General features: G+C 45.1%; 1 protein-coding gene across 1 annotated transcript in view; it reads right to left on the bottom strand.

Annotated features, from left to right (window-relative positions):
• snrkb (SNF related kinase b) overlaps positions 1-13,034 on the bottom strand; it is a 114,991-nt gene that overhangs the window by 30,672 nt on the left and 71,285 nt on the right. The window contains exon 3 of the mRNA XM_059992654.1: positions 3,711-3,852. Within this exon, the coding sequence (XP_059848637.1) occupies positions 3,711-3,852 (142 nt within the window). The remainder of the gene's footprint in view (positions 1-3,710; positions 3,853-13,034) is intronic.

Raw genomic sequence — 13,034 nt, 5'->3', positions numbered from 1 at the left:
TGCCAACCCAATCACAGGACCAATTAACCTACTGACCTGTACAGCTTTGGACTGTGGGAGAAGACCAGAGGACCTGGAGAAAACCCATGCACTCAGTGGGGCGGACGTACAGACTGCTTAAAGGTGACATCAGAACTGAACTCCAAGTTCCCATGCCCTAAGCTGTAATTGCATTGTGCAGACCGCTACGCTGTAGTGACACCCCCATTCATCATTCCTCTGGTGTAGACCCACTGAGACTAAGTGCCTTGCACATTCTTCACCCGGCCACTAGAGGGTGCACCCCAGTCCAGGTGATTCAGTCCGTCATTTTATGTCAATAGTTATTCCTCCTGGTCTGCCATATCCCAGTTCAGATTGAAACAAGAGTTTCTGCAGACGCTGGAAATGCAGAGTAACGCACAAAATACTGGAGGAACTCAGCATGTCAGGCAGCATCTATGGAGAGAAACAAAGAGTTGATGTTTCCGGCCTCGACCGTTCACCGTGAGTAGGACACTGCGATCAGGTATGCTGCAGGAGAACGTGGTCGTGCTCATCTTGCAAACAAGACAACCAATCAGCAGGCGCTAAACTACCCGAATTACAACTTGCAGCTCCAAAATAAAACAGAATTTGTGTCACGCGTGCAAAAGGAATTAATTATTAAAGCAAAAAAATACAGCTGAACAACCGCAATCTTTTCAGAGCTTAAAGTTAATTGCTCACTTGATACCAGGCTGGTGACTAACGCTTTAATAAATTGCCGCATAACACCTCAGACTTTATGGCACTGCTCGGCTCTCAGCTTTAAATGACTCACTGGCACTCGATCACGGCACTGCTTCCAGGGTGACCAAGGCCGCCTCTCTCATCCGTCAGCTGCATGAATGAGTGTAACCGCTTCCTTCAGTAACTGGGCCATAAACAGCCCATTTCCTCTGGTGCAGGAAGCTTGACATGAACTCTTGCCCTTACAAAGTTTGGTTCTCAGCGTCATTACTAGATCACGGGTATCTGTCCATCTTCATGAATGTAAAGCAGCAGAATTTATCACTGAAGTGATACCTAACACAAAGCCACGCCAGGAACTGCGATGATTTGCTTTGCACAGCTCTGGAAAAGTGGTCAGTTAAAATAGACAATCCTGCTGCCAAGGTCTAGATTGCTCGAGCTCCTCCAGCATCCACAAGGCGGCCCCTGGTGAAAGCTGTCCTATCCAGCACCAAGACCCACTGCAATTAGCAAACTTGCAGCTGTTGGCAGAATAAGCGACAACCGGTGAGGGGAGGAGGACTGCTGTACATCTCAACGGCCAGCACGGCATTTATAAAGGTACGTCTCACAGCATCCAATTCCTCGGAGCTTCCCACTTCACTGATGAATCTCTTAAACTTCCCTGTCCTAGTTTTTTGCTGAACCAACCAATAGGAAACTGTTTTCACCGCCTGAAGAGTCTGACAGTAGAAAGCATGCCAAAAGAATTAAGCCTTTCCAAAGGTAAGTGAAGATATTCTTCTACATCTTTGTGGCAGGAGTACAATGCACTACATAAATATTAGTTACTTTATATACTTGTGAGAACAGCTGAGAGGATCACAGGGGTTTCCCTACCATCCATCATGGACATTTATCAGGAGGGCTGCGTACACAGGGTTCTTAGTATTATTAAGGGTCCCACCCAGGAGACTCCGATGCGTAAAGACAAGAATGGTCAGGATGAGAAACAGTTTTCTTCCCCGGGCCATTAGGCTTCTGAACTCGTATTCGAAGTGTCACTGGTTAATCTGTACCATACCTTATAACATTTAACATTAATCAGCCTTGACACAGATGGGAGGAGTGAGTGAGAAACATGTCACTTGGGGCACTACCCAGAAGGTCGAACCAGAGCCAGAACTGCCCCTGGTCACCATTCTTAACCTGCACCAGTCAGTGGCCAGCATCATTGAACCATGTACCATTTAATCTACTTCTCAGGAACTCAAAGTAATCTGAAAATAGGAGGGTTACTGCAGCTAGGAACACAAAGTGTGCAACTGGCTGGAAATGGCTGTGGGGAGGGAGACACGCTTGCCTCCAATGCTCAGAGCATTGCGTTTAGAGATAGGGACACTTACGCTGCAGTTATTTATGGTGAGACTGCACTCGGAGCATCAGGAACAATTGTGGTCACCCTACCACAGGAAAGATATTGTCAAGCCGGAGAGGGTGCAGAAGAGATTAACGAGGGAACTGCCTGAACTAGAGGGTCAGAGCCACAGGGAGAGGTAGGGCATGCTGGATCTTTATCCTTTGGAGTGCAGGAGAGAGAGTGAAGCGACCTCATAGAAGTTTATAAAATCAGGAGATGCAAGGAGAAGGCTGCAGTCACTTCTCCAGGGCCTGGAAGTCCAAGTCAACATATCATCGAAGAGCTTGTGTCACTGACAATAGCCAGTGTGCCAGGGTCACAGATGAAATGATATGCTCAGGTCCAAGTTGGTGGTAGCACTCAGACATCAGGCTGGAAAGAGAACCTAGAATCATGTCTCCCCAACTTCTGAGAAGATAATATGGTTCAGGGGCAGTAATCAAATGCTGAGGAGGATGAGTACCAGTAGCTGGTGGACTTTCCTTATCAGACATCTAACTGAGTCACATTCACATTCCCACCCTCAGCTCAAAGACAGGGGGGTCAGGGGCCAAAACATCTACTCTTCATTCCTTTCCACAGATGCTGCCTGGCCTGCTAAGTAAGGTCTTCCAGCATTTTGCGTGTGCTACTCAAAGACAGAAGTGAAACCATCTCACACCAAGTGTGTTCTTCACTCACTCAAAACACTTTGGACCTGCCTCTCCCTGTACGTCAATTCACTCAGTCCACACTCAATCTGTTGCAACATTAACTCATCCCAAGCAGCCTGTTGTAACTAGCGACTTCAGAGGCACCCAGTGACTTTTGCACATTGGTTGTGTGTCCATCCTGTTGGGCGCATCTTTCATTGATTCTACTAGGTTTCCTGCAGTTACTGTGTATGCCTGCAAGAAAACAAATCTCAAGGTTGTATATGGTGACGTGTATGTACTTCGATAGTAAATTTACTTTGAACCTAAGCACCCCTCAACCTCAACCCCAACCCCTCCCTTGATCCTCCCCAGTCACCAACGTTTTATCCCAAGCCAAGTGGAAGGGTGAGAGGAGGAGATGGAGAGGAACTCTAGCTGCCCCATGGTGCAAAGCATCCTGACTTGAAACAGCTCACTGCTTCTGGGTCACAGACCAGGATCTGCTTGCCCAGGAATACGATGGGGATACCTTCACCCTGATAGCCACAGTCGGGGGGTGTGTGCAACGGTACATGTTACACTGTCAATATCCAATGTGTACTGCTCAACACACACAGCTCAGCTTGATGTGCCATCAGGAATAAAACCACATTGCACGGGCATGCCAAGTCAGTGCAGCCGGGTCCCACAGACAGAGAGAAGCAAACGTCAGGAGCCTCAAAAGTAGTCACTCACAAGAGGGCAAGGGAGAGGCCTTGGCTTTTTCCAACAACTACTCTACCTCCATGGACAGATTGGCATCTGTTTCGTAGACAGCACCATCCCAGCATCAACTGCATGGGACAGGGTTACAGATCTTGGACACGCAGGGAAGTACGCTCTCCAGGCCTCTGTGGGAAGGCAGCCGATAAAAACGATGTAGATAATGTACGAGAGTAGGACGTAAGCAGGACAGTACTTACTTCTTGCAGTCAGCAGAGATGTGCTGGGGAACTGTGTAGCGACAGTCCATGATCATGGTGAGCGTCTCACTATCATTGACCTCATGGAAAGGTGGGTATCCACACACCAGCATGTACAGGATCACTCCCAGGCTCCAGATATCTAGGGCAGAACAGACACACATCCAATTCATCAATAACTGCTCAGACTTCAAAAAGTGATCAGCAGCAACTTTAATCTTAATAAATAAACTGCTGGTTGAAATATATCCTACACTGTAAAGCAATATTCTTTGCCTTACGAAACTCTCCTGCCATTGGTCAGTTCACGCATTAAACAGAAACTTTGTGGATTGTGGGCGGAGATGTGGTACAGAGAATTGTGGTCATAGTTTAAGCTATGAGAATGTACAGGAAGGTTTTGACACTGAATACAGGTAAGTCCTGTAGTCTGCTCCTGCATCACTACAGGAAAGCCTTGCTCCCCTTAAACTATGCGATGGAAAGAATTTAGGCAGCTTACGTAGCTCCCCCTAACAACAATTGTTAGGCGGGTAACAAGACAGAGCCAGCAGCCTCGCTTTAATCGGCAGTGAGAATGCACATGTCCAGCTTCTTGTTCAAGGTTCATTATCAAAGTACGTATCTGTCATCATGCACAACTCAGAGATTCAGTTTCTTCTGGGCATACGCAACGAATCTATAGGATAGTAACTATAGAGAATCAATGAGTGTCCGGCAAATCAGTGCTTTCAACCAGAGTGCAGGAGACAACGATTTTTGCAAATGCAAAACGGAACAATAATATATAAACAAATAATAAATATCGAGAACATGAGATGAAGAGTGCTTGAAAGTGAGTCCATAGATTGTGGGAACATTTCGGTGATGGGACAAGCGAAGCTATCCCCACTGGTTCAAGAGCCTGATGGTTGAGGGTTGGTAATGGTTTAAACGTGATGGTGTGAGTCCTGAGGCTCGTACCTTCTTCCCAATGGCAGCAGCAGGAAGAGAGCGTGGCCTGGGTGTGGGGGTCCCTGATGATGGATACTGCCCTCCTGGGAGAACATTTCATGTAGCTGCGCTCAATGGTAGGGAGGGCTTTACCCGTGACGGACTGGGCAGTTTCCACTACTTTTTGTGGGAGTTTCCATTCAAGACCATTGGTGTTACCGGACCAGGTTGTGATGCAGCCAGACCAAATACTCTCTGCTACACAGGTATAGAAGTGTGACCACTTCCTCTGGTAGTCAATTCCATCTATCCACAACTCAATGTAAAAAAAAATTGCCCCTCTGATCTCCTCTAAATATTTCACCTGACCTTAAACCTAAATCATCTCATTTTAGAGTCACCTACCATGAAGAAAAAAAGGCTATCTATCTATACCCCTCAATTTTATAAAGCATAGACACTGGAACAGAATTAGGCCATTCAGCCCATTGAGTCCATTCCATCATGGCTGATTTATTATCCCTCCCCTCCCCGTAACCTTTGACACCCTGACCAATCAAGAACCTATTATCGTCTGGTTTAAATATCCTCAACGATGTAAACCTCTCTGATGACTCCTCAGCTTTTTGTGCCCGAGTGAAAACAGACACAACCTACTCTTGTAAGTAACGCCCTCCATCCCTCAGGGCAAAGAGAAAATCAGCAAGCTCCTTCAATACTGTTTCACAGCAACAAGCAAGAGTACTCAGTGACACAGGCTGGGAATGGTGCGAAAAATTAACTGATCTTCACTACTAAATTACATGAGGAAAACAGAGTCCCATGGTTCAATCACACACCTAAACAGATTTCTTAACACTCTAAGAAATCTTCCAGAACATTGACCGCAACAGTTCCAACTTCACTTAAATCAAGATTCTTGAGGCAATTTCCAGTAATGGGAGCAATTAAATCGGATCAAACAAGGAATACTGGAAATAGGGGACGAAGAAGAAAAAAAAGTGTCTGACGTGGAACATATCCATTCTGACAAGAGATTATAATTGAAACATTTCTGCCGATCACTTGCTTTTGAAATTTGAGGTTAATTAAAGTCAAAGTAAATTTATTATCAAAGCACTCATGTGGCACCTTGAGATTCATTTTCCTGCAAGCATTTCTAGGAAAATAAAGGAATACAATAGAATATATTAAAAACCATAAATAATAAAGACTGACAAATAGCCAATGTGCAAAAAAAAGATAAATCATGCAAATAATAAACAGGCAAATAAATAGTACTGAGAAGACGTGTTGTAGAAACCTTGAAAGTGAGTCAACAAGATTGTGTGGTTAATTCAGCATTGAGGTGAGTGGGGTTGTCCACGCTGGTTCAGGAGCCCGATGGTTGCAGGGTAATAACTGTTCCTGAACCTGCTTGTTTGGGACCTGAGGGTCCTGTACCTCCTACCTGATGATAGTAGCACTCGGTCCCAATTTTCCAGCTTTGGAGTAGTGACATCTATTTTCTTACATTTTCACAGTTAGAACTACGTGCAACTTGGAACCAGCCTTTGTGGATGGAGTTCCCGTGTGCCTACCGATGGGCCCTCTCAAACAACCTTCTTTGAGGGGTCCTGTCAAAGTAAGCCCAGAGAGTTCTGCAGGTTCCAGGGTGAATGGAGTGCATGCGTAGGGTGGGTTGGGGGCACAAAGCCGAGGAAGCGTGCTGCCTTGTTCGGGATGGCACCGAGCCTCTTGCTTCCTGCTGTCACTGAACTCAGCAGAGAGCATTTCACACACCTGAACGTGCATTGCCAGGGCCTTTCCACCTGAAGCACCTCCTGAAGAGGTACTTGCACAGATACCCAGGGTCTTTTCCTTCCCCGTGAAACAAAACGTCTTAATGTAGTGTCCCTAGGAAACATGAATAAAAACTGCAGATTCCCCAGCATAATTTACACTATCAAGTGTAGGAAATGAACTCTGCTGCTGAGGCCTATCAGTGCTTTGTTGCTAAGCAATGCCCGGTGGCTTCCTTTGCTAGCCGTCCTGTCTATTGTTGATGCTGTGACAGGAAAGAATATTGTGGAGCCCGATAACAAGCACGCACTCAATGACAGGCCAGTGGACACATAGACCCGCTCATATCTATCAGCTGTGCAAGAGAAGCTAGATGTTAGCAATTATATTGTTTTGAATTATGTTATACAGCCAAGCCCTTCTTTCCACTTAGTTTTCAACATGGTATTCATCATAATCAGATGTCCGTCTGACTCCACAATGTCCCTACATTATTTAGTAGACACAAACAAAACAAGCTGGGATGGTAAGGACTTCATTCCTTTGTGGGCCTAGGAATGCTTCTTAAACCAAGTGCAACCTCATAACTTGCAGAAGCCTTAGCTCTGTTGCAATCTGATATAAATAAACATTTGCTTAAGTGCTTAAAATGCCTCAAGCATGAGAGATTCTGAACCACTAGAAACTCTGAGGATGTAATGTAATCAGAGCTTGGAGTGATGCGGTATGTATCTGGGCATCTCAACGTACCACTTTCCCAAGTTAGTTTGTTTCTCTGAGAAGGCCAGAGCTCGCAGGTGAAATACAGAATCAGAGTCAAGTTTACTATCACGGACAGAGTCTGAGAAATGTGTTGTTTTGTGGCAGCAGTACAGTGCAATATGTAAAATATAGTTACAATAAGAAACGTATATTAAAAAATAAGTTGTGCAAAAGTTAGTGAGGTAGTGCTCACTGTCCATTCAGAAATCAGATGGCGGAGAGGAAGAAGTGTTGTGAAAATGTTGCGTTTTTGTCATCTCCTCCCTGATGGTAGCATTGAGATGAGGGCATTGCTGGGTGGTGAGGGTCATTAATGATGGACACAGCCTTTTTGGGGCATGCCCTTCTGAAGGTGCTCTCAATGATGGGGGGGGGCAGTGCCCAAGATGGAGCTGGCTGAGTTGACAACCCTCTGAAGCTTTTTCCTATCCTGTGTGGTGCGCCCTGTATCCCAGACAGTGACGCTACCAGCTAGAATACTCTCATGGTATATCTACTGAAATTTGCTGGAGGCTTCAATAGGTTTCAATGTCAGAGAAGTGTATACAATATACATTCTGAAATTCTTATTCTTTGCAAACATCCCTGAAAATAGAGGAGTGCTCCAAAGAACGAGTGACAGTTAAACGATAGAACCTCAAAGCGCACGCCAACTCCTCCTCCCACCCACAAGCAGCAGCACCGAGCTCTCAAGCATGCAGCAAAGCATCAATAAAGACACAGACTTGCAGCACCACTTGTTCACCGGCGATTCAACAAAACACAGCCCTCTCTCTCCCTAATAAGGGAAAAAGAGGTGTCCCCCATTTCACAGCGAAAGGGGAGGCATAACAACTCGCTGATTTATGGTGTTAAAGGTCTTTGCTGACATACCAGATCTTAAACTCCAAATGAAATCTAGCCATTGGCTTGCCTTTTTCGCAATAGAAAACTGGAATAGAGTGTGTGTGTGTGTGTGTGTGCTCGTTCATACACACGTGGAAGATGCAGAAACTCACGCGTGTGTATTCACCAAGACTTCACATCGTTTCGGAATGGGTTCGTAAGTGGAGTAGTGCGGTGCATCAATGTTAACAGGGAAGCACCATCGGCATCAGTACTGGATGAAGCCAACAAACATCCACGGTGCAAAGCAAGCTCCAACGTACTCGAGCCCACACCCCCGGCCACCTCTTTAAAAGGTTGAGCAGCTGGAACTCACTGCTGATATACTGAGAGCATTTCTAGGCCCCACACTTTAGGAACGCCGTGCTGGATTTGGAGGGAGCACACCATTAATTCCCCAGAGAGATAACTGGAATCAAACAGTTGAGCTGCAAAAGACCACACAAAATACGATTCTGGCTTCTTCCACCTTCCCTTCCTGATGAAGGGTCCTGGCCTGAAATGTCGACTGTTCCCTCCTCTCCATACCCGCTGAGTTCCACCCGCACTTTGTGTCTGTTCCTCTGGATTTTCACTATCTATAAAATCTCTTGCATAAACAAAATACAATCCCATTTTCTGGAATTTAGAAACTGAAGGGACAATTTGAACAACATTTTCAAAATATGAATGGAAATTGATGGCAGGTAGATGCTCTTTCTGCTGATTGAGAACTTGGAAACCAAGGCACTTGGTCTGAAGCTCAGAACCAAGAAATGCAGAAGTAGAATTTGGAAATATTTTTATTTGCTGAGCATGGCAGAAGTTTGAAACATTTTCACAGTGTAAAACCGAAGCTAGGAACTTGAGACTGATAATTTTAGTTAATCATTAGATATTATCGGACACGACAAGACGACGTAGGTAACCAATATTTCATTAAACAGCAGAAAAGGCTTGAGGGGAAAGCTGCTGACTTCCGTTCTCATGTTCCATTTTCAGTCATTGAAAGTTCAATACAGCACATTCTAAAAAGCAGAACTAACATGACCTCTGACCTTTGAATGGGAATTGATTGTTTTCATTTGAACTGCAAAATGGGGAGAGAAAGATCTGAGCTTTCACTTTGATAGTACTTTATGTGAGAAATGAAACTGCTGACCTTGCTGCAGATTAATTATTAAACATGTATTAAATATTTAGATATTGTAGAGTTATTTTCTGCAGTAATGACAGGATTGTTATCGATTTCCTGCACGCCCACTTCAGTCTGGGCTAAAATCTCTATGATTAATGTTATACTGGAGGTGGTCCGGGATATCTTATTTCCAGCATTCAATCTGTTTTGCAAAGACACCATTAGGGAGTCTCCAAGTGCGAGCACAACCAACTGCGTTTCACAAGGGACCTCCAACACCGACTAAATATGAAAATGGAGCCCTCCTGGGGCTGCTCTTCGTGTAAGAGCAGCTCGTTCTTGCTAAGTGTACTGCAAAGGGACAAAATAAAAACCTCCAAAAAAAACACCAGCCTCTCAGTGCCTGCCCACCTTCTCCCCGGCTGACAAGGAGGAGAGTCAGATTACACAGTCCATCACACCAGCATCTGAGAACCTTTCAACGCGGGCACTCTTTCCCCAAACGGTGATGCCCCAGCTGCAACCACTGACGTAAACAGACATGAGACGTTTCCCCCCTCCCACCCAGGGTCCTTATGGCCCTGGAGATGTGGAAAGGGCCACGCCTGCACTGATCGGAGCAGCCGGGGAAGTTGGCTGCTGAGGATGCGTGGAACATCTGATTGGTAACACTGAATGGCTGGATCAAAGTTTTGCCTGCAGTTTGACATCGCCACAGCGTCCTCTTGCAGAGGACTCCAGCCAGGGCTTATACGAGCAGAACAGGCCAATCTACAGCCTACTTTTATTCCTGAACACAAATACGGGCAATGGCTGCACTTTTCAGTCACATCCCCATCAGTCACTTCATCCTCTTTCTGTCTTCTCTTTCAAGTACATATTGCACCAAGAAATGGCAGGAGCAGGTCACTCAGCTTTTCCAGCCTACCCCACCACACACTTTAATCATGTCCCATGTCACATCTTCTGTCCCACAGTTCTCAAGCCCTCCGACCTTTTAGGTATTAGTCCTTGGCCTCCTTCAGTAACAGACAAGTTAGCCTGGAGCAGCGAATTCCAGAGGTTGACCAGTCTCTGAGAGAAAAGTTCCAACCCACCAGCAAAGAGCCTGCAACAATGTCCATTTATTTGAGACTTTCCTACTAGCGGAGACATCTCAAAATCCAGCACACAAGGACCTTATCTCTTTTGAGAGATAACCCTTCATTCTTCTAAACTGCAAAGAATATAGATCCAACTTTTTTTTTAAAATACACAGAATACAAAACACTACAGCACCATACAGGCCCTATAGCCCATTGTATTATGCTGACCTTTTAAACCAAGGTCAACATAACCCTTCCTCCTAAATTGATCTCCATTTTTTTTTAATCATCCATATGCCTATCTAAGAGTTTCTTAAATGTGCCTGGCAGGGCATTCCACACACTCCCCACTCTTCGTGTAAAAAAAAACCTCATCTCTGACATCCCCCCCCCCCCCGTACTTTTCCCCAATCACTTTAAAATTATGCCCCCTGGTATTAGCCATTTCCACTCTGGCAACAATCCACGCAATCTATGCCTCTTATCACTCAGGTTTCTTAAGTTAAGTCAGGGCAACCTGCTTATCTCAATAATCAACCTGATGTATGGCTTCTGAACCAACGTTTATCCTGAAAGTCATTTCTTACTTAGCATCTTCCCTGAGGATAGTCCACTTGCACTCTGCTCTGAACGAAGGCTGAGACTGATGCTAACCACATAATGTACACATTGGTAATTGCCATCTGCATAAGGTATTAAGGGCATCTAATATTTCTGCAATGACAATCATAGCTCTGAGAGTGGAAAGAAAACATTGGAGGAGTTCTTAAAAAAATAAATAAGGTATATACTAATTAATAACAGTGCTAGTGAAAACTGGGAGCAACGCATCAATTATCCATCTATTGCTTTCCAATAAATTGCCGGCAGCATTACTTACTGAGGAATATTGCTTCTAAAAATACAAAGTGGTGGAGGAGTTGGAAGCAATCCTTCAGAAACCTCTTTCACAAAAGCACCCAAATGCCAAAGCTTGAAAGTGCAGCGTGACAGTTGAGATTTAAAAAAATCTGAATGGAATGTTTACAGCAGTGAGTAGAAACAAAAGTGTGACCAAGCTTTTGGCAAATGGAATTAAACCCCGTTGAGAGGAAGTGCATGCTCTAAACAAGGTTTTTTTTAAAAAATAAGAAGAATATTATACTGATGAGGTATAAAATGAAGTCTTAAATCATTTCTGAAATTCTAGTGGGGAAATTAGATGCCTGTTGGTATGGTGTGTGGTTTCCAGTCACTCACAGAAACTGCTCTGTAAAATGAACTCTTCTGCTCTGCCTTGTCTTGAGGATTATCGATTGAAGCCTGTGCTTGGCAGAGGAGGTTAAAACATGGATCCGAACTAGGTATGAAAACCAGCAATCCTCCAACCCCTAGTCAGAATGCTTTCCCTTAACATCTGTTGGCCATGTTGGGGCAACATGTAGTGACTAGGGAACTCTACTTCCCTTTCGTATCTGCGGACACTTAACTATCGCTCAAATGCTCAGGACACAATGAAAGTTAAAAATCAATTGCCAAGCAACAACTACAGCAGGCTCCTCTCCAGGACACGAGGGAGATTTGAACCGTTCAGAACTTGGCTCCATGCTGGGTGCATCTGCAAAAGGGCTTCGCCCCTGGAAAGGTCAACAATCAAATCATCTGAAGTAATAATGAAAAGAGGAAATGGACTACTCCTGACCGTCGAAATAATCCCTAAAGGCAAATAGAGATCCCTGCCTTTATTCAACTTACATAGTGGCACCACTGCCATTTTATCTTGAGATATTGTGCAGAACAGGCTTCTGGCCACACTGCCCAGCAACCAATCGGTTTAACTCTAGCTTAATCACAGGACAATTTACAATGACCAATTAATCTGGTACGACTTTGGACTGTGGGAGGAAAACCGGAGGAAATGCACATGCACGCGGGAAGGAATGTATAAACTTTCCTACAGCAAATGCCAGAACTGAACTTTGATGTCCCAAGCTGTAACAGCTACACTACCGTGACAACATCTGCACACCTATTGTTTGCCTTGTGCACCCTTACTATTTGATTTACGAGGGTACCTCAGTGCACCGACATGTAGGTGGGGGTACTCATGCACACCCAGTATTCCCACAGGCCGATTCTGAACCATTCTTGCTCGCAACCGCTCCACAATCATTTTGCTTTCATCCCAGGTGAGGGAACCAGCCACGTAATCCCAGTTCACAATCGGTGCAATGAAGCTACACACACAGCCATCCTCATCTCTCAACTGTAGAGTCGAAGGTTTGGAAACCCCAGTCTCCATAGGCTCCAAATAAAAAGTCCAGTTAAAATGGTGGCCACATTATGTTTTAAGGTGACCAACCTACAACTCGAGTGACCTACAACACACACAAAATGCTGGTGGAACACAGCAGGCCAGGTAGCATCTATAAGGAGAAGCACTGTTGACGCTTCGGGCCGAGACCCTTCGTCAGGACGAAACATCGACAGGGCTTCTCCTTATAGATGCTGCCTGGCCTGCTGCGTTCCACCAGTGTGTTGTTGTTTGAATTTCCAGCATCTGCAGATTTCCTCGTGTTTACTCGAGTGACCTAGTTGACTAGGCAAGTACTAATCCCAAACCTACCAACTCTCCCCAACCCAAGACTCAAGAGTAGATAGGTTGCTTGCTCCCACTTCAACCATACCCCATGTGTGGATTGGCTCCCTGTCTATCCCAAAACCCTCTGCTAAGATCACCAGCGTTGCCTGCACTTACTTGAACACATCCCAAGTACATAC

This window comes from Hypanus sabinus, chromosome 17 (genome assembly GCF_030144855.1).
Source record: "Hypanus sabinus isolate sHypSab1 chromosome 17, sHypSab1.hap1, whole genome shotgun sequence".
NCBI classification, from domain to species: Eukaryota; Metazoa; Chordata; class Chondrichthyes; order Myliobatiformes; family Dasyatidae; genus Hypanus; species Hypanus sabinus.
Note: the sequence above shows the minus strand (reverse complement) of the source record. Positions and strands in the feature narration are given on the sequence as shown.